General features: G+C 40.0%; 1 protein-coding gene across 2 annotated transcripts; it reads right to left on the reverse strand.

Moving 5' to 3' along the window:
- Positions 1–1,765: 1,765 nt before the first annotated feature.
- LOC103411998 (disease resistance-like protein DSC1) lies at positions 1,766–7,717 on the reverse strand. Of its 2 annotated transcripts, XM_029109761.2 has the most exons (6): positions 7,589–7,717; positions 6,107–6,612; positions 4,903–6,001; positions 4,398–4,739; positions 3,239–4,300; positions 1,766–3,142 (listed from the first exon to the last, which is right to left on the reverse strand). In XM_029109761.2, exons 2-6 carry the CDS (start codon positions 6,601–6,603, stop codon positions 2,630–2,632), a joined length of 3,513 nt encoding a protein of 1,170 aa, XP_028965594.1. In that variant the 5' UTR covers positions 6,604–6,612; positions 7,589–7,717; the 3' UTR covers positions 1,766–2,629. The 2 variants fall into 2 exon arrangements, with proteins under 2 accessions (XP_028965594.1, XP_028965595.1); XM_029109762.2 differs by lacking the exon at positions 7,589–7,717 and having other exon boundaries at positions 6,107–7,536.
- Between the last annotated feature and the right edge of the window lie 19,031 nt (positions 7,718–26,748).

Below are 26,748 nucleotides of genomic sequence, written 5' to 3' on the forward strand. Positions count from 1 at the left end.
CAGAACCATGAATCTTTAGCAATCTCAGATTATACATCTCTTTGAAGGTTGAACTGGAGAGTTGTAGCCTTATAATGCAAGACGTAATGGTGCTCCTTACATGTACTGTACCTACGAAAATCAATGTAACTGAGAATTATACGTTCTTGTTAATTTGTAACAAAAATGAATAGAAAATATCTTACAATTTATGCTCGTCTTGCACTCACCTCTTCATCATTTCTTAAGTTGTCTCCACCACAATACTTATGAATACGCAATTGAACCAATCAATCGTATCCATAAAATTGAGCTACCAGTCAGACACATAACTTCTGCTCAAAATCATTTTTTTAATTTTTTTGACAAACAACAATACTTGGTATTTCATTAATCAACCGAGAACAATGCATAGGTGCTAATTGGGTACAATCCTCTAGTGACCAAGCAAATGATCTAGAGGTTAATTTACGCAAATGAGACAATAATAGTAAACCCCAAAGCAGCTATCACATGTACGAGAACTTCCCACAACACCCATACAAGCCTGTTACAGAAACAATACATAACAAATTTGTATAGATGATTGCAAACAGTTGCCGCCAAATAGCGTGGCCGCATAAAATCATCGCAGGAGCAAGACCACGTAACGTCATCATTGGAAGACGAGACCACATAATCCAATGCTCAAGGCGAAAATCAAATACAACCGTCGTTACGGCGCAAAACGGACACCATCCAATGGAAGGATAGGACCCTCAGGTAAGGACCACAGCAGTGCCATCACACAAGACAGGCAGCTTGCGAATTTGATACGCCCAAAATTTTTTTGGGTAAGTTTTATTTTGGGTAAAAGACTGTTTACTACCTTATGTTTCGTGGTTTTCAACATTTAGTATATCAAGTTTTTTTTGTCTCAGATTCAAACCTAAAGTGTAAATTTTGGGACAATCTCATACATCCTTTAGTCAAACTGTTAAATCTGCCATTAATTGTGACGTGGCGCTCATGTGGACAATAACTGGGCGCCACGTATCATCCGCGTTTTTTTTTTCTTTCTTCTTCTTCTTCTTCATCTTCTTCCTTCTTCTTCTTCTTCTTCTTCCTCCTCCGACTGCAACTTCTTTTTCCCCCTTCTCCTTCTTCCTTCTTCTTCCTTCTCCTTCTCCTTCTTCTTCTTGTTCCTCCGAATCTAGGGAAGTTTTTTTTTTTTTTTTTCTTCTTCCTCCTTCCTCCTTCTTCCTTCTCCTTCCTTCTCCTTCTTCTTCTTCTGAATCTGGGTTGCAGATTCGTTTTTTTTTTCTTTTTTCTTTTTTCTTCTTCTTCCTCCTTCTTCTTCCTCCGACTTGTCTTTGTATATCTAAATACAAACACAAAAAAGTGCATATTCACATTTTTAGAGGTTTAATAACAAATCTCATAAATTACAAATATTATTTTATTTAAACTTTTTCTCCGGCAAATATTCAAACTTTTAAATTAAACAAATATTTATCAAACTTATTAAATTAAGCAAGTATTCAAACTTCCATGACTATTTTAAGAATATAGAACCACATTCATTACTAACTATACATGAACGTTCACACATAATTAAAAGATTTTATTGCTACCCGTGAAATTCACCAGTATTTTTATAACTTATGAATACGCAATTGAACCAATCAACCGTATCCATAAAATTGAGCACATAACTTCTGCTCAAAATCATTTTTTTTTAATTTTTTTGACAAACAACAATACTTGGTATTTCATTAATCAACCGAGAACAATACATAGGTGCTAATTGGGTACAATCCTCTAGTGACCAAGCAAATGATCTAGAGATTAATTTACGCAAATGAGACAACAATAGTAAACCCCTAAGCAGCTATCACATGTACGAGAACTTCCCACAACACCTATACAAGCCTGTTACAGAAACAATACATAACAAATTTGTATAGATGATTGCAAACAGTTGCCGCCAAATAGCGTGGCCGCATAAAATCATCGCAGGAGCAAGACCACGTAACGTCATCATTGGAAGACGAGACCACATAATCCAACGCTCAAGGCGAAAACCGAATACAGCCGTCGTTGCGGCGCAAAACGGACACCATCCAATGGAAGGATAGGACCCTCAGGTAAGGAGCACAGCAGTGCCATCGCACAAGACAGGTGCGGCTACCACATCCACAAATCCAGCGGAGCAGCAACAATAAACTGCAGGCGACAGAGGTTCCAGAAGCGACCACCGACAAGAAGTCCAAACAGAGCCACCGTCGGATTTGCACACCCAAACCAAAGAAGCACCACCAAAGAGGCATTGCGCTCTAATCCGAGCTTGGATTTCAACAAGTCCACAACACCAAATCAGAGTGACGAAACGTGACTCCACACCAGCAGCTGCAATTCCAAGCCCAGATCACGCACCATATCCCGAGGCAGGGAAGAGGCCTTGAGCAAGGCATAACCCGGATATGGGGGAGGCGTGAAGCTAAGTCAAAACGGTGGGAGAGAAGACCCATCCGCATCCGCATCCGCAGACCCACCGCAACACCCAGAGTACAGACGCCATAACAAAGAAAATCTTGAGATGGCAAGATCAGGATTTGAAGGTTGGGGGAAAGACACGGGAGGGGAGAGGAAGGTGGTTGGGGAAGATGGCTTAAAGAAACAGAGGACATTTCGAAATTAGTTTCTCGGCATCTTGAGCATACAACAGGCAGATTCCACACGTTTTGAAATTAGTTTTGTGACTTCTGTCACGATGGTCTAGGAAGTGGAAGTCAAAAGAGGCCTTGGTGACGAGTTTGTAAAAAGAATTGGAGCATCTGAAATTCTCTATCTCTTCAATTGCAAAAGCACCATACCAGACAAACACGTGACTGGACCTAGAAATGTCGTACCCTCTTTCGTTAAACGGAACATAGTAAGGGTAACTGATTTCACGGCTTTCACCATTATCAGTTCTAAAATTGCACTTGCACCCAAACTTCACATTTGCAACACCAAAATTTTGATCGACAACAAGAGATAGAGCGAAACCCAAGAAATTCGTACCACACCAATCTGGAGGAAGCTTGATGGTTAACGAAGATCCCTCACTTTGATGGCTGAACCAATTTGGAAGTTCATTTCCCTCGTACACAATGCTAACTGAAGTCCCACTAGAGATACCCTGAGATCGTGATGCACATCAAAATCATTAAACTCGTGAATAAAATGGCAGAAGTGAAATAGACAGTGTGTGCGCGTGTGAGAGAGAAAGAGAGACCTTATAACGTTCTACTTCCTTGAAGTTGGATGGCGCAGTTGCAACTTGCATAATTCTTAGGTGTGCGTCACTGACTATGTTGCTCAGTGCCTTATCATCCAGTTTCGGGCATTTAGCAAAATGATAACTCCCTCGAAACAAATCATATTTATCCCAGGCTTGTGTGAGTGAAGTCCTTGATCTTGAAACTGTCTGCAGTGACTCGCAGCCATTTGCTTCAAGATACCGCAGCACTGGGAGCTCTGGTAAAGATCGAAGGCTCGTGCAATTGTTTAAGCGCAGGTGAGACAACTGAGAAGCTTGTATGACGCTTGAAGGTAGGCTCTCAATATTGGTTCCTCCCAGATCTAAATCTCGTAACCAGGGTAAGAACACGAGGTGGTTGGGAATTTCACAGAAACATAGCCTTATTACTTCCAAAGAGCACAAACTGAGTGAGAGATTTAAATTTTTGAGACTCAAGCAACCAATAAGGCTCAACGTTTTAAGATGTTTTAAACTGTTGATGCTGTCTGGGACAAGCTGAAGGTTTTCGCACCGGTCAAGAATTAAACTTTGAAGCCCAATTAGCATTCCTATCGATGAATGTAGCTCTTCAACCTCTGTTCCTTTTAAACTAAGAAATTTCAGATGTTCCATAGGCTCCAAAATTTCAGGGAAGTATTTAAATTCAAGGCAATCAGTGAGATCAAGTCTCTCAAGAGATTTTAACTTACAAATGCTCTCTGGTAGACTCACCAGCCTACTGCAATAACTCAGTTTGAGTGTAGTGAGACCAAGGAGACACTGAATTGACGATGCGGGCAATTCCTCTATTGCGGTGAAAGATAAATCTAAGAATTCAATGTTGTCGGGCATCTGAGGAAAGAATTTCAGATTTTCACAGTGTCCCAGATGAAGATAAGTAAGCTTGTCAAAACCTTTGAAATATGAAGGAATCCGTTCCAATCTTATGCAACCAGAAAGATTTATATGCTCAATTTTTGAACTCCGAGAGAGATCTGGAACTTCAGCCAGATGTGTGCAATAGCTAAGATCGATCACTTTCAACTTTCCAAGATTCTGTAACAAATTAAAAGGAAATTTATAAACTTGGCCGAAATAAATTTCCACATCCACCACATTTCATACAAGTTTAACTCAAGTAAAGCATGTGTACCTGGTTCTTATTCCAAAGTGGCGCCTCAAGTCTGCTATAGGGCATTCGAAGCTCAACAAGATTGTTTGGAGAAAATTTTGATGGAAGAGATTTCAAAGGGTATCGGTCCCAGTAAAGATACCAGAGAGCATTGGGCAGAGACTCAAGACCTTCAGAAAGGTCAATCTTGTAGTACACCTCGCCAAAGATAGCATCATGAAAACCTATAAATTTGGGAAAATCCTCAGAACCATAGATCTTGAGAATTCTTAGACTACGCATCTCTTGGAAGGATGATCCCGAAAGTTGTAGCCTTGTAAGACTAGACGTGTCAACGTATATGCATTTAACCTTTGCAGTTCCCTGAAAATCAAGAGCAAAGTATAAAATGATACATAATATATACAACAAAGTTTACTCAAAACTACTTTACATCTGACCGGCTTATCAAATATGAGTTTCCTGTGTTTTTTCACAGACAAGTCATGTTCTTTATTTTTGGTTCAACAAAGTTTTAGGATCTTACTGTATTATTCTCCAGAACCTGACAGACATCCTCTGGAGCCCACAACCTATTACGTTTTCCGGGCTCATCCGTACATTGTTCGCCAACAATTTTCTGACCCATTTCCTGAAGCAAATCATGCATCTCCAAGCAATTCGTCATTGAAATTGATAGTAGAGACTTATCAATGAGAACTTGAATTCCGTTCTCAAAGAAACCTCGAAGCTGTATCATTCTCTTTGCAGAATCAACATCCATCCCTTTAAGAAAGCATGCGATATCAAGGAAGCATTCCTTCTCATTTTCTTCTAATCCATTATAACTAAGTCTCAACACATTCTGTACTTTTTCGCTAGGAAACTTTTTCAATTTTCTCAACTCTTCATCCCAGTCTTCTTCTGTTTTGCAGTGAAGGAACAAAGCACCCAAAGTTTTAAGAGCCAATGGAACGCCTTTAATATAATCTATCACCTTTCTTGAAAACTCTGTATATTCTGTCGTAGGAGACTTATTCTTGAAAGCATGCATTTGAAAGAGCTGAAGGGCTTCGTCATTTTTTAATCCCTTGACCTCATAAATTTTGTCCTCACCAACCATTTCATTCAGTAGTCTCCTATCTCTAGTTGTTACAATGATTCTGCTTTTGGGACCAAACCGAACATCATCTCCGACTAGAAGTTCTAATTGTTCTGAATCATTCACATCATCAAGAACAATGAGGACCCTTGTACGGCTGAGCCTTTCGCGGACAAGCTTAGATCCTATAGATGGAGTGCCAATAGTCAGATCTTTCTCGTTTAATATCTCACGAAGAAGTATATTCTGCAAGTTCTTTGGCCCTTGTTTTCTTGACTCCTCCCTAACATTTGCGAGAAAACAAGAAGCTTCGAATTTAGAAGTGAGTCGGTTAAATACAGCACCAGCAAGGGTAGTCTTGCCAATACCTCCCATTCCCCATATACCTACAGTGCAAATATCAGGTGAATCAATGCATAACAACGACTCAATTTCCTCGATTTTGGTTTCAATTCCAACGAGGCCCTTAGAATCACTTGACTGTTTGCAATTCAATTTGGTCAATATAACTTGGACAACTTTCTCAACGAAATCGGCCTCTGTCCTGAAAAATATGATTTTGAAGGTCAAAAAATAGATACTAATTAAATATGTCTTAATGAGGTGCAAAGAGGTTCAAAAATTATGCAAGAGGTGCAAAGTTAGTTACCCGGCTTTGTTTGAATTATCAAAACCAGATAGGTTGGCAGCTTTCTCCAAAGCATCCCTCCACTCAAGCACCTTGTCCATACAGTCCTTGAAACGTTCTTCAAGTTGAGCAAATGCAACTGCATAACTCCCCTGCTGTTTTCTTACATCTGCTGGACTGATGTCGTAAAAAATGGGTATAACAAACTGTCCATCCCCTTCCTTGCATCCTAGTATATGCAGGAGTTCACCCAAACACCATGTGGAAGAAGCATAGTTTTTTGAGAAAATGATCACCGAAAGCTTTGACTTCCCAATAGCTTCTACAAGGGCAGGTCTGATTTCATCCCCTCTCTCCAGTTTGTAATCTATGTAGATGTCAAGTTTCTTTCGAAGTAAAGCAGCATGAAGGTGGCTGGTGAAGGTGTCGCGGGTGTCCTCACCTCTGAAACTAAGGAACACATCATGCTTTCTTCGAGGTGAGATAGCACCAGCAGCAGCAGAAGATGAAGACGCCATATTAATTACCTGCAAACCAAACTGTATCTCTCATAACCTGCAAACACACCCATATATAGATACATACATACACACACACACACACACACAGAGACACAGACACAGATATGCGCATATCGGCGGGGGGAGCCAGGAAAGTATAGCAAAGGGGTACCTCATGTGGACAAGATGATAATATATGTGTTTTAAGATATACTGGTTACAAATCCATATACAAATAATACAGCACAAAAAAGAGAGGGAGAGAGAACTGAAGGAGTTCAAGCTTCCGTTCTCCATTAAAAGGGTCATGAAAATTCAATCCACGCCTTCTAGTCAGAGGTAACCACACATCCACTTTCTGCTTACGATATACACAAACCAAATTCAGTTTGCATATACATAACAGATCAAGAAACTCCTCCAATATGCAGAATTTCCAAAAGCTTTTATTGGTAATAGTAAGTGGTAACCATACACCACAAAATCCATGAAAAACAATTCTAATACAAAGCAACAAGTTCAAATTCATGAGGGTTTAATTACTGAACAACTTACCGATGGTATGTATCTTCCGGATTCGTTTAGATAACAAAAAAAATTATTCTGGTTTTTGTTTCGTAAAGGATTTCATGTAGTTTTATACGTATACTACCAGGAAATAGACTAAAAATTGAGGTAAGTCCTTATGATTCAACCAAAGGGTGTATAATTTAGAGACTCCAAAGAAAAGACTTGAATGATTAGGCGGTGTTTTCAATTTCAACATTCTTTCGTGAGGATACAATTCGAAATTTAAAATTTCAAAGTAATCGCTAGTCTAATACTCAAATCAAATTTCATTCAAATTTCTGAAAATAAAATAACTTCTAACATCAATTATTATACCCTAAACTCCAATTCAAAAACAGAGAAAACAAACAAGGATTCGAAGAAATGCACTAAATTACATTTAAATTTCAATTCGAAATTTATCTAGTTATAGATATGCAAGTCAGTGGTTTACCTTTGAATAAAGAAAGTATTTGCACGCACAGAGATTAATTGCCTTTTGATGATCATGTGCTACTTAATTAGTAGTTGATTCATTTTATGCACAAAGTCGATGCTCCTGTGTAACGAAAGTCAACTTTATAATCAGTTTAATTAGTTTAATGAGATGGAAGTTGTGTGCTAGCTGTCTTCTGTGTCGCTACATGCCGGTCTCCATTATACATTATGCATGCTACATAAACTTTTCTATATTATATTGCAATTTGCAACGATCCAAATAATTAGGCCATTTTTAACCGCTTGTTTTAGCCTTGTGGTTTTTCAAAAAATTAATATTTTAATAACAGTGCATGATCATATTCATTATCATCTCCAACCGAGGGTCAAATGATCATATAGCTCATTTTAGCCCTGTCACAAAAAACCGTCTCCAACTGAGGGCCAAAGGGCTATAGTTTGGAATGTGAAGAATTGAAATAAAATGAGGTAAGATAATATGGAATAGTCTTTAGATTTCATGGGGTCCATGAGACCTCTAGCCTAACACTCGGTTGGAGACGATTTTCGAACGTTTTTCGGCCCTCTGGCTCTCTGGACCCTTCGGTTGGAGATGGCCTTAACTCACTTTTTGTCATTAAAAATTGTGGGTTATATCCCATGCATGTGTCGACTAGACTAGACGATTTCATTAATTGTTTATGTATTATTCATAAGGACTTGATGCAACATCTACTTGAGTATTTATATACTCAAGGGAAAAGTTGTAGTTTTAATTTAATTAGGATTGTGGTTGTGTACATCTTAATAGATTGTGTTTAGAATTATGTTCAAGATCTTTCCTATTGAACCTTGTATTACTTGTAGCAGTGCCGGCCCTGAGGGGTGCAAGTGGTGCCACCGTACAGGGCCCCCAAATCAGAAGGGCCCCCGATTTTTCAAATTTACATGCATTTTCGTATATATAGTAGCATGTGTAGAATATTACAAACTTGAGTCTTAGTGTAAGTGGTTTTATTGCTTCTTTATAGCGGCCTAGGGAATGGGTTCAAAACTCGCCTCCATCATTTTTTTAGTTTATTTTTATTAAATGCATAAGTTTCCACAAAATAATATAAAAATTCCACACATTAATATGAAAATTCGAACCCTGACCCTCTAAATAGTTAAGGAAAAACAATAGGCCACTTTTCCACTTATTGATTTGTTAAATTTGTTTGTGCTATTAGAATTTATAGAAACTCAATTGAAAACTGTTTGTACCATACTTAAGGCCTCCATATTTAGACCTCATATAAATACTCGGGGGACTCAAATGTAATTATGTAATAAATGTAGGGGAAAATATGCAATAAGTGAAGAGCCCTTATTCTATAAAAGAACTCCTCACTCACCTCATGGGGAGAGGCCAATTTTTAGGCCTGAGATCTCCAAAGCCTTTCAGCCTCTCAAAGCCTCTCTCATATTCATTACAGAGGCTCTCTCCTTCACAATCCTCTCAGAGAAATACAATATCAGTGTGGACATAGCTCAAACATTGGGGTGAACCATGATACATCTTGTGTTATTTACATTTCTTGCAGAGTCACTATCGAATTTATGTTGTTCCAAGACCCCTCCGGTTTTGTGCATCAACATTTGGCGCCGTCTGTGGGAATCGACACAAAAAACTATGTCGGTTCTTTTTCATTGTTTCACCTCCGCTGTGGATCTGCAAAATCTGCAAAAAACCCAAGAACCCAAAGCTTTCCCAGGAAACCGCACCCTTTCGTCTCTCTCTCTGCAAAATCCTCCAACAGTCTAAATTGCTGACAGAACTTTAACTTCAAGATAATTCCCATCAACCCAACAAACACTCCCACCACCTTTATCTCTCTCTGGAGAAAATTCACAGCTCAAATTGTCCATCAACCTTACTTGCCGCAAATAATGGCAGTTCCTAGCTAGACAACCTCCTCTGAGCTCTCTCAGCTTCGCCGAGCTAGCCATGACCAGTACTAAACTCGTGGTGGAAGTTCACGACGCAAGCGGCCTGATGCCCAAAGACGGCGACGGGTTTACGAGTCCCTTCATTGAGGTCGACTTCGAGGGGCAGCGGCAACGGATTCAGACCAAGCCTAAAGACTTTAATCCTTGCTGGAACGAGAAACTCGTCTTCAATGTAGATGACCCATCCCACCTCTACCAAAAAAAAAACACGAGAAAGTTCCAGATCAGAATAAGAGCTCCGTGGAAACAATCTACTCTGAGATCTGACTCGCTGGACTGTCCACGCCGCAGATCTAGAGACTACGACGTCGACGGTAGGGAGCGACTCCATCGTTGGAATAGTTGACAAGTATGCAGTCGAACCAGCTATACGCCAAGTGGGTTACCTAACTTATTGCAAAAGCAACCTTGAGAATCTACAGACTCAAGTGAACAACTTAAATGACGCTAGAGAACAGCTACGGCTCAAGGTTGTTGAAGCCATAGGGCTTGGTTTCGAGGAGATAAAGTTGATGAAGATGAGGGTCTTGTGTTCTTATTGAGGAGCTCACGGTCGGATTTATGATGAAGATGAGGCTTCATCGAGGATTGAGACGTTCATTTGGTGAAAGACAAGGCCAATAGAGAATATGAGGAAGACGAGGACAGTAGAGTGCTCAGTTGCTAGCCAACCCACTCCAGCTACAAAACAGAGAGGATGAGCAGCTGCAGACCCACGCCTGCCAATTTGAGAATAGCTTCCTGTAGCAACCCACTTGGTTGAAGCTTCACCCACTCCTCAAGTTTTGCTTTAATTGATTCGTAGACCTAAGCTTCGGCTACCACTACACCTCTCCATTTTTTTCAACTCTAATTGACCACGTGGGGGAAGGAAATCTCAGAATTAGCATCGCTGCAACCCTAATTGAACCTACGATCCAATGATGCAGGTTTGGATGGTGAAAAAGGTGCAAATACCCCAAATGATGGCCAGCAAGATCAGCATGCATCAGCCAAAACTGTTCATACTGATTAGCATGCATCATCATGCAATAATTTCCAACCCTGACGGTTTCGAGGAGACCAGCTCTCTCTCGCTCTCTCTCTCTCTCCCTCTCTAAAAATCCACGTCCTCTCTCTCTTGTTCTTCTCTATCTTGAGCGAGTAGCATGCATCAGCCAAACGACGATCACATGATCGAGATAGTGTCTGCCGAGTCGACCACTTGCAGTGAAAGATAGCCTCAACAAGTTCTTCGCCAACGTAGAGTCCGCTAACTACATGCTCAACAAGCTCAAGGGCTCCAAGTCAACCTTGAAGTCTCTCATGAGCAGGGAAGATGATGCTCAGCAGGCCAAGGAAGACACTCTGATGAATATCATCATTATCATCAGAGAGAGCAACTGCATGTGCATGATCACGACACTGCAGCATATAATATTAATGGGATGCATGGTGGGGTGGTGTAGTCCACAACCATGATGATGACGGGCCAACAAGTTAGTTCATTCAAATTCAAATCTGGCAGCAGCTGCTACTCCCAGTCTCTCAAAAACCATCCAAGCCAACGAACACTACCAATAGAAGGCAAACACAAGGAATAAAGGGAGGAAAAGAATAGAAAAAAGGAAAAGGAAAAGATGCTTTTACAAATGGTATCGTTTTGCTTTTTACAAATAAGAAGTGGATGAGCTAGCTACTTTCCAAAGTGGAAAGGAACATCGTCACCAAGTGGAAGCTAGATCTCTGCGTAGAGACAGAGACAGAGACAGAGGCGCGGTGGAAAGTGAAAAAGAAAAAAAAAAGCTACATGTCATTATGTCTACAGGTGAAAAGAAAAAACATGCATATGTCCCTCAAACAGCTCAACCACTCCCGCAAAAGCAAAAGCAAAGCAGAAAGCAAAAAAAGATAAAAAGAAGCAGACATAATTGAGGTGGTGATGGCATGTAAAGAATGGAATTATGGGCGTGACCCATTGAGCAGACGGTCGGATTTATTTTTGAATGATGTAATTTATTTTTCTTATCTTTCAGAGACATCTATATAACTCAATCAAAGGGTAATAAAAAAAAAAAAAAGGCAAGCCCAAAATAATGGGCTGGAATGTTATGTGGAGGGCGAAGGCCCATATGCCCAAAAGAGCCAGGCCATATGGCTCCAAATTTATTTGGCACCCTGCCACTATTATCACCAACCAGGTGATCAAAAGTACGCCCAGTACTCCAAAATTAATCGGCACCCTGCCACTATTATTACCAACTAGGTGATCAAAAGTACGCCCAGTACTCCAAAAATTATTCGGCAGCCTGCCGCTATTATCACCTACTAGATGATCAAAAGTACGTTCAGTACTCCAAAATTATATATGAGCATCACTCATGTCAATTATACATAAACATTCATGAGCATCACACATGTCAATCATACATAAACATTCATGAGCATCACTCATTTCAATTATATATAAATATTCATGACCATCATTCATGTCAACATTCATGAGCATCACTCATGTCAAATCAACATAAACATTCATGAGAGCTTGAAAAGCTTCATTTACAGAGCTCCAGCTTTGAGAGCTCCAACTTCAAAAGCTTCATTTACAAAGTTCCAGCTTCAAAAGCTTCACCTACAAAGCTTCAGTGCAGGGTATAAAAATACCGCCTCCGAACAACCGCCACTTAGGCCCATACATGGATTCAATTTGAAGTATCCAGCCAACAGACTCTATTAACCGAAGACTTAGGGGACTACATTATGTACCATTTATTGAGCCTCAACTGGCCTCATGAAAAATACTTAGGGGACTTAGCCCATTATTTATGTATTGAGGAGCAAGCCCTTACTCTATAAAAGGGATGCCCTCACTTTCATTAGAGAGCACCCATTATTTATGTATTGAGGAGCGAGCCCTTATTCTATAAAAGGGACTCCTCACTTTCATTAGAGAGCACCCATTATTCATGTACTGAGGAGCGATCCCTTATTTTATAAAAGGGACTCATTCACCATCATTAGAGAGCATCGCCGCCTATTGAGCAACCTCCTCGCCGCGAGCATCACTCCTAACCCATCACTTATGTATTGAGGAGCGAGTCCTTTTTCTATAAAAGGGATTCCCTCACCTTCATTAGAGAGCATTGCCGCCAGCTGAGCAACCGCCTCGCCGCGAGTACCAACTCTAGCCCATCATTTTTGTAATGAGGAGCAAACTCTTATTCTATAAAAGGGACTCTCTCACCTTCAACGTCATAAGCCGAGCCAACCAAGGCAACATAAGCCACAAGCAGAGCAGCCTCGCAATATGTGCTACTTCTAGTTGAGCATCATTTCAGATTGGGCACCGCCGCATATCGAGTATCAGTTCTAGACAACATCTAGTTCCTTCGACTCACACATGGACTAAATTTCAAGTCTCCAGCCAAAAGACTCTCTTGACTGAAGACTTGGGGGACTACTGTTTGTACCATACTTAGGGCCTTCGTATTTAGACCTCGTATAAATACTCGGGGGACTCAAATGTAATTATGTAATAAATGTAGGGGAAAATATGTAATAAGTGATGAGCCTTTATTCTATAAAAAGACTCCTCACTCTCCTTATTGGGAGAGGCCAATTCTTAGGCCTAAGATCCCCAAAGCCTTTCACCCTCTCAAAGCCTCTCATATTCATTACAGAGGCTCTCTCCCTCACAATCCTCTCAGAGAAATACAATATCAGTGTGGACGTAGCCCAAACATTGGGTGAACCACGATATATCTTGTGTTATTTAGATTTCTTGCAGAGTCACGGTCGGATTTACGCTGTTCCAAGACCCCTCCGGTTTTGTGCATCAACAAAAACTAAAATTATTTTTTTAAACAAAAAAATAAAATTTTTAGTACTTTTTAGGGCCTCCAATTCACTTTCGCACAAAACCTCTGAAATCTCAGGGCCGGCCCTGACTTGTAGGCAGGTAAGCCTCTGTATGTGTTTAATATGTACTGGTTACAAATCCATATACAGATAATACGGCACAAAAATGAAAGGAAGAGATTACTGAAGGAGTTTAAGCTTATGTTCTCCATTAAAGGGGTCATGAAAACTCGACCCACGCTTTCGAGTCAGGGGGAACCACGCATCCACTATCTTCTTATGATATATTCAAACCGAATTCAGTTTGCATATACATGAATGATCAAGAAACTCCAATGCAAAATTTCCTAAAGTTTTTATTAGTAAATGTAAGTGGTAACCATACACCACAAAATCCATGAAAAACAAGTCTAATACAAAGCTACAATAAGTAATCACTAGTCTAATAGCAAATCAATTTTCATTTCAAATTTCTGAAAATAAAATAACTTATAACATCAATTATTACACCCTAAACAACAATTCAAAATTAGAGGAAACAAACAAAGATTCGAAGAAAGTATTTGTGCGCACATAGATTAATTGTCTTACGCTATAGCTCAGAACCAAAAATTATTTAATTAAATATGTGTAAGTCAATGATTTACTTTTGAATCAAGAAAGTATTTGTGCGCACATAGATTGATTGCCTTAAACAAGAGAGAGATAAAAAGAAGCTGTAGAGAGTGGTTGCCTAAGTTTTAATAGTCATGTTATATAATTTTCTCCTACTTAACTAGTAGTTGATTAATTTTATGCACAAAGTCGATGCTCCTGTGTAATGAGTCAACTTCATAATCGGGTTAATTAGTTTAATGAGATGGAAGTTGCGTGGTAGCCGTGTTCTGTGTTGATAGCTGCCGGACTCCATTATACATATACAATATTTGTATGTATGTGTATGTATATTCTCCATGCTACGTGATCTTTTTGTAATATATTGCAACGACCCAAATGATTTACTCACTTTTCTCATTGGACTTTGGATTTGTTCCATGTTATCATAACTAGGTTAGGAATGAGGATATCCGGGGTAAAGTAGGAGTAGCCGAAATTGAAGGAAAGATGAGAGAAAATCGGTTACGGTGGTTTGGACATGTGCAAAGAAGGCCTACTGACGCTCCGATTAGAAGATGCGACTATGGGACAGAGGTTCAGGGCCGAAGGGGAAGAGGAAGACCCAGGAAAACTTTGGAAGAGACTCTAAGAAAAGACTTAGAGTACTTGGATCTAACGAAGGACATGACACAGGACCGAGCACAATGGCGTTCTGAGATTCATATAGCCGATCCCACTCAGTGACTTGGATTTTCCAAGTCTCCAACCGAGAAGTTTTCCTCACTCAGGAAATTAAGGGAACACTACCTCAACCTACATGCTCCACTCACAAAGCTTCAACAAAAGAAAATTCAAAGAACTTAGCGAAGAAGGCTTTGGTGTATTTAACACAATACGTTGAAATGAAGGAAAGCTTATTTATTGATATCCCCGATAAGCTACAAATATGTACATATACATAAGTCAAAATAAACAAACAAGAGGGAGCCTTCACAAAGGTTGCTTAGGAGAAGTCTCAGCAGTCGGTAGAGCCCCAGAAAGAGAAGGCACCGGAGGGGGATCATTCGGAGCCTCAGTACTGGACAGAACCCTAGAAGGAGGAGGCATCAGAGGTTGATCATTTGGAGCTTCATTACGCGGTACAGCCCCAGAAGACGAAGGCAATAAATGCCTTTGGAATAAACCCACAAATCTCTGATGATCAAGTAAAACCTGACCATCAGATTCCTTCATCTGGTCAAGCTTCCTCTTCATGTTTGTAGCATAGTCATGTGCGAGCCGGTGCAACTGTTTATTCTCATGCTTGAGCCCTCTAATCTCCTGTTTGAGACTCATCACTTCAGCCGCCAATGATTCAACTTGGCGGGTTCGAGCAAATAGGCGTTGGGCCATATTAGACACAGAACCTGCACACTGAACACTGAGAGCCAGAGAATCCTTAACAGCTAACTCATCAGACCGTTTGGAAAGTAGTCTGTTATCTTTGGGAGTGAGAAGGTTCCTGGCCACCACCGCAGCGGTCATATCATTCTTCATCACGGAATCCCCAACGGTAAGAGGACCAGTAGGGGAGACGAAGGATGGACGCCATATGTTGTCAGGAGAAGGCGGGGCTGCCTCTTCAACAAGGTTCAAGTCAAAACGACGGTCGGAGGGGCCAGACATTTTCAAAGGTGTTGAAGAGAGAAGAGGTCGGACAAATCAAGATCTTAGAAGTGCAAGAATGGAGCTTCTACTGGTGGAGATTCAAGTGTGCTTTGGAACTTAATGCCAGCCCCTATAAAAATCTGCACTCGACGGAGCTTTAGAAATCGAAGAGGCGCCTGCTCAGAAATCGAAGAGGCGTTTGCTTTCTCAAAAGCAAGGCTGCTCAGATACCACGAGGGTCGATCTCAGAAATCGAAGAGGTGTTTGCTTTCTCAAAAGCTGGGCTGCGCAAAGACCATGAAGGCCGATCTCAGAAATCGAAGAGGCGCTTGCTTTCTCAAAAGCTGGGCTGCTCAGAGACCACGAGGGCTGATCTCAGAAATCGAAGAGGCACCTACTTTTCCAGCCTTGTCAGCACCTGTCACACGCACACTCAGCTTTGCGGAAATTATGGGCATTCGGTCGAAGACTTCTGGTGAAGTAGAAAGCACATGAGTTTTACTGTTCAATCCCACACGCAACAGTAGCTCATGGGTACCACAGATAACTTTGCCAAAGTTCTCTGCCAAAGTTGAACACGTGAAGCTTGCAGCTCCCACTACATCGCTCTGACCAAGAAGGGTAAAAGAATAGCAAAGAAACAACACTAACAAAGTTTAGACACATAAATTTTGAAGGTCTAGCTACCATATTATTACCCACAAGGGTAAAGGAACAGTACCACTGTTGGATAATTGGAAAGTCCCTGTGTGTCAACCTCTGTGTTTCATGGCAAGGTAGACTAGCAAACATGTCCAACCTTTAATCACATTCGAGAAAACACTCCCAACAAGATTGCTTGCTCCAAAATCGAAGAGGCACCGTCCTTCGAATCTCGAGAGCCAGACTCCCAACATGACTACTTTCTCAAAAATCGAAGAGGGTAAAGGAACAGTACCATTGCTGGATAATTGGAAAGTCCCTGTGTGTCAACCTCTGTGCTTCGTGGCAAGGTAGACTAGCAAACATGCCCAACCTTTACTCACATTCGAGAAAACACTCCCAACAAGATTGCTTGCTCCAAAATCGAAGAGGCACCGTCCTCCGAATCTCGAGAGCCAGACTCCCAACATGATTACTTTCTCAAAAATCGAAGAGACACCGCTCTCCGAATCTCGAGAGCCAGACCCCCAGCATGATTGCTTTCTCAAAAATCGAAGAGGCATCGTTCTCCGAATCTCGAGAGCCAGATCCCCGATAGGATTGCTTGTTCGAAAACCGAAGAGGCAACACTTCCCCAACTTCAAGAGCCGGATCTCCTTGGATAAAGCTGTCTGTAATCTTCACACGCAACATCAGCTCTCCAGATACCAAAAACCACTTTTTCAAAGTGCTCTGACAGCGTTAAAACATGTGAAGCTGACAGCTCCCACTACCGTGCTATGACCAAGTAGGGTAAAGGAATAGCATTACTACTTGTTGTTAAGGCGACTCCTATATATGTCGACCTCCATCCCCAACGGACAGGCAGACCTACAAAAATGCTCAACCCTTCCTCATATCTGAGAGGGCACTCCCAACAAAGCCTTTCGAAATATTCAGCTTTCTTTCCCCCCGATAATCCCTCTGCAAACAAGCTATACTAGAGCAAGAATATCTCATATCATCAGGGTTAAAAGCAAGAGTATCCCATATCATGCTTTTTCCCTGTCTTTTCCTTAGACCTTGTTCTTACCTGCAAGACAAGGAGAAAGAGAGCAATCAGTCAGTACTTGGAATCAAGCTCCCAGCCAGGAACTGACTGCCTGGAACCCCTTACCTGATTACTTACCTGACATTGCTCTCGAGTACTCATCTTCAACATCTTATGCTTCCAGGGAAGATACCGCATCTGCCTGAGGAACAGATTGGGCAAGGGAGAAGGATACAAGGAAGCATGTGGAGACAAGCGTAACAGCACACGTGCCGATACATCCATTACTCTGTCAAAGCAAAAGTATCCCATATCAGCAGGGTCGAACGTACTCTAGATTTGATGGACTTGTTTTGACCCTCAAATTCTTCAGTCGGCCTTATACTCTGGAGGAAACCAGAAAACCCTCCAGCTCAGTTCAAGAATAAGCCTGTGGAAAGTTACTTCTTCAAAAGCAAAAGTATCCCATATCATCTCTTCTCATTTTCTTCTCTTTATCCTTCATGCTGCCTGCAAGATAGGGAGACTGTGAACAATCAGCCGGAGCTATGATTGCTTACCTTGTCTGTCACCTCTTTCAGCAGATCCCCTAGCTCGGCGACTTGGGGGACTCTTACTACATGGTTTGTATCGCGCTTGACCAAGCCTGAAACTACAAGTAAGCTTCAAGTGAAATTGATACATTACCTTGTGCATCTCCACCAGTTAAAGATACCACCCCGGGATGGAGGAAGAGTACTTCCAGAGAAGATGCCCCATCTACCTATGAGACAGATAAGGCACGTCAAGACGATACCACACTCCGATACTTAGAAGTTTCGTGATTACGAGATCATTCTCCCACAATATTTCCTAATATCTTTTGTACTAAATCATTCACTTGTACTCACTAAAGGAGAGCTTGAACCTATGTACTTGTGTAAACCCTTCATAATTAATGAGAACTCCTCTATTCCGTGGACGTAGCCAATCTGGGTGAACCACGTACATCTTGTGTTCGCTTTCCTATCTCTATCCATTTATATACTTATCCATACTAATGACCGGAGCAATCTAGCGAAGATCACAAAAAGCGACCGTTTTCGCTACCTAAGATCTATCGTGCAAGAAAACGGAGAATTAGATGGAGATCTCAACCATAGAATACAAGCTGGATGGATGAAGTGTAAGAGTGCATCCGGCGTGTTGTGTGACCGTCATAGGTCACTGAAGCTCAAGGGAAAATTTTATAGGATGGCAATAAGGCCAGCGATGTTGTATGGCACAGAATGTTGGGCGGTGAAGCATCAACACGTACAAAAAATGGGTGTGACGGAGATGAGGATGCTTCGTGGGATGTGTGGGCACACGAGAAAGGATAAGATTGGGAATGAGGATATCCGAGGTAAAGTAGGAGTAGCCGAAATTGAAGGAAAGATGAGAGAAAATCGGTTCCGGTGATTTGGACATGTGCAAAGAAGGCCTACTGACGCTCCGGTTCGAAGATGTCACTACTGGACAGAGGTTCAGGGCCGAAGGGGTAGAGGAAGACCTAGGAAAACTTTGGAAGAGACTCTAAGAAAAGACTTAGAGTACTTGGATCTAACGGAGGACATGACACAAAACCGAGCGCAATGGCGTTCTAGGATTCATATAGCCGACCCCACTTAGTGGGAAAAGGCTTTGTTGTTGTTGTTGTTGTTGTGTCTAGAACATAAGTGGTACACCATGTATTGTTATATTAGTACAAACATTTAGTCATTATACATAACGTTTAGGTATTTAAGTTGTTAATTTTTTAACATTCTCCACTACTTATATAGTGACATGTGGTGTACTATCCTGTGTTCTAGGCACACTGAAAAACTCTCGGTTTTGTGAAACTTACTTCTTATATGAATTTCCTATTTGAGAATTGCGTTTAGTCATTGTGCTAACTAGAGATGACTTCATTAACTACTTCTATATCATCCATAATGACTTGATGCACCCTCTACTTGAGTATTTACACACTTGAGGAAGTTTTGCAATTCTAATTTAATTATTTGTGATGGGTAAATCCTAGTAGATTATGTTTAGGATTATGTGTTGAGAATGAATCCCACATTAATGGAAGGAAGAACCTTAAGTAGTTGGGCTACTCCCCATATTGCCAATTGGTTTTATGGTGGAATCTCAACTTCTTCATTGTACCAGAGCAGGTTGCTTGACGTATGAAGCCAAATAGCCACACATGCTCCACGTCACCACATTGTGTTGTCCATGTGTTAGGCTTAAAAATTCATCACACGTGAGGGAGTGTGTTGAGAATGAATTCCACATTGATGAAAGGAGGGACCTTATATGTGCTTATAAGTAATTGAGTTACTCTTCATATTGCTAATTGATTTTATAGTGGAACTTCAACTTTCTTTATTATGTTCAAGATCTTTCCTATTGGACCTTGTATTACTTGTAGGGCAAGTAAACCCACTATTTTATTGTAAATAAAGACACAAAGTGGTGAAAAACATCATCATATGAATCCTCCAACTCTCTTTTCTCTATTTCTCCCTATGTTGCACCTTCTCTCTTTTCCCTTACCAAAATAGGCTTACAACAAAAGATTCAATTTAGTTCGAGAAATATAATAATAATTTTAATATAGTCGATGATGATTTTGTCTTGAATATCTTCTAGCATAACTCAATTGAAATAATTCTCCTTTTCAGCTGAAGTCAATAATTTTGCTAAAATATCTCTTTGTTGATTTATCTTTCAAAGCACAAAATGTTAATAAAAGTAATCCTAATATTTAAAATATTTTGTAATGTTAAACAAATAACCCCCAACTTGCACACCAACACAAAAGTTCGGTAAATTACTTGGAGACCCAAAGCTTTACAACATCAATGACTAAAACTAGGAATCTCTTGGTCATGACAGATTTTTCGAAGTACCGGGTATTTAAACGGATACTCTACATGTGAGAAAATAATATATTTATTCATATGTCTCCACTTATTTTATGACGTGAAGTATCCCTTTAATACCGGTTACTAGGAAAAAAAATCCCTCGGCTACAAGGCTTATAAACATCTCAGCTCAAATTCTTTATTTTTAATTTCTAATCATTTTGGTTAAATTGGATTAATGGTCCCCGTGGTGAGAGAGTAATCGGAAGATAGCTCCCGTGGTGAAAAAAATTAGATTTAAACCCTCGTGGTGAACTCCGTTAGGATTTAAGCTCAAAATTAATATCTTCCTCATTTGTTTGTTAACCCATTCAACCTTCATAACCAAAAGAGAAAGAAAAAAAACTCATTCATCCAAGGCTATGAATTCGTTGATCCATGCTTTGATTCCGTTCAAAGATATTTTGTCCATTAATCAGTGAATTCCCTAAATATGCCAATTTGAGAAAAAATGATTTCAAAGAAGATCCTTTAGTTGTCATATTACACAAGGATTGTGATTTTCTGCTCGCTAAAAGAAAAACGAAAATGAATATTACAATTATAAACAATAGGAGGAGAAAATTGGCGATGAAAATCCAAAATACGTAGTGGTATTCATTTACAGGGAAATGGGTTTCTTCTGTTGGATGCATCTATGGAGATTGAAGAAACATGAAAATGGGGTTCTCTTTTGGATGGGAGATGGATTTGGATTTGGATTTTTTTGGTGCCATTTATTTGATGGTAAGAATGTTGCTGCTTTGATTGCACTCTCAATCTCAACGTCCACACAATTTTTCTTTCTTCTTTTGCTTTTCTGATCAAAAGATTGAGGTTGCAGCTATTCAAATACAACGCCAGTGAGAAAAATGTAGGACAAATTGAGATTGAACGCAGCAGACTTCGTGGTTTTAAAATCCAATGAAATCTTTGGGGGAAGGGTGAGATTGTTAATTTTGGGTTAACAGAGAGTTCACATAAATGTTAATTTTAGGCTTAAATCCTAATGAAGTTCACCACGAGAGTTTAAAGCCGAATTTTTTCACCACGGAGACTATATTTCGATTACTCTTTCATCACGGAGACCATTAATCCAATTTAGCCAATCATTTTCTTTGACTGCTTCAACTTGTTGTTCCTCCCAACCTGATGGTCTCGACATTGGGCATACAACAGGCGGATCCCACGCTTTATTACCTTTAATTCGTATTTGACTACGAGGAGAGGATCGAGATCCATAACGTTGAACTCAAAACAGGCTCAGTTACAAGTATATAAAATGCAGAGGAGCAATATCAATTTGCTCCATCTCCAAGTGGAAACGCACTATACCACACAAATATGTATTATTTTTTTAGCACACACGTGACATGATCCGATAGAAGACGTCAATTCCCCTTTCTCATTAAAAAAATAGGATTAATTTCAGTTTATTACTTTAAAATCTTTTAATTTTTAATATTTGATACATTAAGTGTTTTTCATTTCACAATGATACGTAAAGTCATAATTTTGGAATCATATATCTGTCAAAATTATTATTAAATTTACTGTTAATTGATGACTTAGCATCCAAATAAACAATGATTGAGCTAAAAAAATAAAAAAATAAAATTTGGACGTCTTCTCCCTCATCCCTTCCGACCACTCTATCTTCTCTCCTCTGCACCCACCCTTCCCCCTCCTTCGACACCACCCACTCTCTTGTCAACAGTAATGAAGGAAAGTACATAGAGAAAATGTAGAGAGAGGAAGTAGAGAGAGAGTAAAAGAATGTTATGTATATTCCAAGATATCAGTCTTAATCTGTTTACATCCCTTACTTATATATAAATACAACCACCTTATAACTAACTCCATATTCTCTACTCTACTAATGACACCTGGCACTAACCTAAGTCATTCCCTAACATTCCCCCTCAATCTTATGAAGGGAAGAACCCAACATAAAATTGGAACAATGAACCTGAAACTGAGAGGAACATAAACCTTTGGTGAGCACATCAGCACACTGTTCCGTGGTAGAGACAAACTGAAGCATGATTGTCCCTTGTTGAACTCGTTCACGAACAAAATGGCAATCTATCTTGATGTGTTTGGCTTTGGAATGAAGGATAGGATTAGTAGCCAATGCCATAGCAGAAAGATTATCACAATGAAGAAGGGGTACAGATTGACATGAAATATGCAAATCCAGTAACAGCTGTTGAATCCATACTATTTCAGCAGTAGTGGTGGCCATAGCACGATATTCGGCTTCAGTAGACGAGCGACTCACTGTATGTTGTTTCTTGGAACTCCAAGAAATAGGATTAGAACCCAAAAACACAATAAAACCAGTGGTGGATCGTCGGTCATTGGGGTCTCCAGCCCAATCAGCGCCAGTATATGCTTTAATGTCAAGAGAACCATGTGTAAAATGGATACCAAGATGCATAGTGCCACGGAGATATCGTAAGATCCGTTTAACAGCAATGAAATGATCTTCAAGAGGAGCATGCATAAACTGACAAACCTGATTCACGGAATAGGCTATGTCAGGTCGAGTAAAGGTTAGATATTGAAGAGCCCCAACGATACTCCGATATTTGAAAGGATCTGAGAATGAGGGACTGCCATGAGTCAACAGCTTGTGATTAGGATAGCATGGAGTAAGGCACGGCTTGCAATGGAACATGTCTGCCTTGTGTAACAAATCCATGATATACTTGGATTGATGAACAAAAATACCACTGGAACGATACTCAATCTGTAAACCAAGAAAATAATGCAGAAGACCAAGATCTTTCATATCAAACTCTGCAGTCAACTGTTGTATCACACTTTGAACCCCAGCAACACTATTGCCTGTAAGAATAATGTCGTCCACATACAACAAAAGAACAACAATAGATTGATTCTCATACTTGACAAACAATGATGGATCAGCATAAGAGGATTTGAAGCCCAAAGTGAGAAGAAATTTGGTAAAACGATCATTCTAGGCTCAGGGAGCCTGCTTCAACCCATATAGAGATCGTTGGAGTTTACACACATGTGTGGGATGAAGAGGATCTACAAAACCCTGAGGTTGAGCCATATAGACTTCCTCGTCAAGAAAGCCATGTAAAAAATCATTTTTTACATCCAATTGTTTGAGTTTCCAGCCATTAGAAGCAGCTAAAGAAATGAGAAGTCTCACTGTGGTAGGTTTAACCACAGGACTAAAAGTCTCATAATAATCTAACCCAGCTTCTTGTGAAAATCCCTTAGCCACTAACCTGGCTTTGTACCGAGCAACAGTACCATCAGGATGTTTTTTTATCTTATAAATCCATTTACACCCAACTAAGTTCTTATCGGGAGGAAGGGGAACCAAGGTCCAAGTTTTCTGCTGAAGAAGAGCATCAATTTCTTCCTGCATTGCTCCTCGCCACTCTGACAATTTACATGCTGCAGAGTAGAATTGAGGTTCTTGAGCACCAGATTGAACGTCAACAGAAAAGGCCTGCTTTTTCTTAAAAATGCCCGACTTGGATCGAGTCTGCATAGGATGAGAGTTAACAGCAGCAACAGAAACGGGTTGCAACTCAGAAACTTGAGACAGATGAGTATCAGGATGTAACTCAGACATGACGGGACCAGAAATAGCTGCACTGGACATGTGATCCATGGAAATATCCCCTGGTAGTGAGGGAATGATACCAGAAGAAACAAACTCACTTGGTGCTGAAGAACATACGGGAGGACTATGCTGAGAACTTGAATCCCTGGAGAACACTTATGGAAACGGTATAGATGCTAAAGGAGGATGATGAAAAGTATTGAAGGGTACGGTGGAAGATATGGAAGCCACCTTGGAACTATAGTCAAAATGACTAGCCATATGAGTCGCAGGAAAATGACTTTCATCAAATAGAACATGTCGAGAGACAATTAGTTTATTGTCTTTAGGATTAAAGCAGATAAACCCTTTATACTGAGCAGCATATCCTAGAAATATGCATTCACTAGTCTTTGGTGCAAGCTTATGAGATCTATAAGGCTTCAATGACGGATAACAAGCACAACTAAAAATCTTCAAGTGATATAGTTTGGGTGAAGAATGATATAACATTTCAAAGGGAGACTTCATAGACAAGACCGGTGTAGGCATTCTATTAATAAGATATACTGCTGTGGCACATGCATGGTACCAAAACTGAGGAGGAAGACAAGCTTGTTGAAGAAGAGTGATAGCTGTCTCGGTAATATGCCGATTTTTCCTTTCTACGAGCCCATTTTGTTGAGGAGTGTAAGGGCAAGAATTATGATGCAAAATACCTTTGTCCTTAAGAAAATTCTGAAAATTAATCACAATATACTCTCCACCACCATCACTTTGCAATATTCTGATATGAACATTAAAGAAATTTTGCACAAAAGCTTGAAATTGGACAAACAGACCAAAAACAGCAGCTTTATTCATGATAGGAAATATCCATGTGTACCTTGTACATTCATCAATAAAGGACACATAATACCGATATCCTTCAATAGACAAACTAGGTGACGGACCCCAAACATCAGTATGAATGACTTCAAAAGGAACTACAGACTTTGAAGCCAAAGAAGGAAAAGGTAGATTGGCAAATTTGCCTTGTAAACAAGCTTTACAAGTATAGGAAGAATTGAGACACTTAAAAGAAATATCAGCCTTGGAAAGAGCTGCCTTGATTACTGAAGGAACAGGATGACCCAATCTGCAATACCAGAGTGCAGAATTTATTCTTTGTCCAATATATGTTGTAGGAGAAACAGGAGAAGACTTCATGACTGGTAAAGGATAGACAGCATTGTTACTCAATCCTCGATACAGAACTTCCTGAGTGACCTTGTCCTGTATGCACACAAAAGACTCATCAACAATACACCTACAATTATTATCCTTGCACAGTTGATGCATGGACAATAAATGTTGTGATAATTGAGGTACATGTAAGACAGATTTTAGACAAAGATTATGAGACTGTAATGGAAGAGTAGAATGCCCAATATGAGCAATATGTAAACCTTCTCCATTAGCACCAGTGACAGTATCAGAGGATGAGTAAGGAGCAGCCATTTGAATGTTAGACAAATAAGAAGTCATGTGATGTGTGGCCCTTGAGTCAAGTAACCAATACTCTTGCTGTGGTGCAGAGGGAGAAGAAGTATACCGTGCAGTCATAGCAACCGGAGAATGATTTTGAGAGCTCATCATTATAGGATGAAACTGAGGAGGATGAACCATATGGGCAGGTGGAAATGGTGCAGGAAAAGTAGCCTGTTGAGAGGGTTGAAATTGCTGTGGAGAGAACCCTTGTGATGATGAAGAAAACTGGGGAGGCACCATCTAAGAAAAACCACTATTTCGATCAAAACAAGTGGCAGCAGTATGCCCTTTCCGATTGCAAATTTGACACCCTTTTTGAAAACAATGAAGAGCATTATGACCTTTCCTATTACATATTTGACAAATCTACAACGGTTGATACACTTGCTCAGTAGGCAGAGGAGAATGGAGAGATTGAAAAGAAGAGCCCTGATGAAAATTATTTGATGAAGACTGCTGTGGAAATGAAGCACCAGTTTGTTGAGGTTGCTGAAAATTATTATAAAATTTCTTGCCTTTCCCCTTTGGTTTGAAGTTATTCCCCCTGAAATTGTTATAAGTCCCTGAACCACCCTGAGATACACAAGCAAGATGACTATTCATCTGGAACATTTGATTAGGAAATGGCATTTGTTGAAACACTGGGGTTGAAGAGATCGGAAAATGAGAACCATTGAAAAAATGCTGAGATGCATTATGTGCGGCACCACCAGATGATCCCCCAGCATCATAGACTGAATTAGAAGCATACATAGCAGACATTATAGGAGCCTGTTTAATAACTTCGTCCAAAGTAGCCTCTTCAGCTTTCAATTGGGAGCGCAATTCTTTTAAAGACACAAGATTCTCGCTGCCCCTTATAACTGCCTTGATAGTATTAAACTCATGTGGAAGACCTTTAAGAGCAATAATTACAATATCCTCATCTGAAATAAACACTCCAACAGCAGCAAGTTGATCCCTACAGTCCTTGATTTGCTGCAGATACAAATCAATAGACTCTGACCCTTTCTTTATGTTCTGCAGGTCAATCTTCATTTGAACAATACTGGTTCTAGTCATGTTAGAAAACCGTTCCCTCAGATTATTCCACATTTCATGTGAACTTTGACAACCAATAACACAGGACAGAGCAGCATTGGACAATGTAGCAGTGATGAGAGTCATGAGAGCTTTATCATGAATCTTCCCTACTTTGTAATCATCAGTAATATGATGTGAATTAGTAACAGTTTCGTCCTCAGAATCAGAATCATGATATTTATCTGGGCAAGGAATGGATCCATCCACAAAACCAAAAATTCCATTTCCCTCTAATAAAAGTCCCATTTGAAAATTCCAGGTAACATAATTGGAATCATCCAATTTGACAGTGACAGTGTTACCAACACTAGGAATCAGCGAAG

Source organism: Malus domestica, chromosome 10 (genome assembly GCF_042453785.1).
Source record: "Malus domestica chromosome 10, GDT2T_hap1".
NCBI classification, from domain to species: domain Eukaryota; kingdom Viridiplantae; phylum Streptophyta; class Magnoliopsida; order Rosales; family Rosaceae; genus Malus; species Malus domestica.

Bases quoted from the DNA above. Each gene is read 5' to 3' on its own strand.
- LOC103411998 (XM_029109761.2), bottom strand. From the start codon at position 6,603: ATGGCGTCTTCATCTTCTGCTGCTGCTGGTGCTATCTCACCTCGAAGA. The intron at 4,740-4,902 runs GTAAGATCCTAA...CTTGATTTTCAG, and splicing joins AGGTTCTGGAGAATAATACA to GGAACTGCAAAGGTTAAATG. The intron at 4,301-4,397 runs GTACACATGCTT...AATTTGTTACAG, and splicing joins CACTTTGGAATAAGAACCAG to AATCTTGGAAAGTTGAAAGT.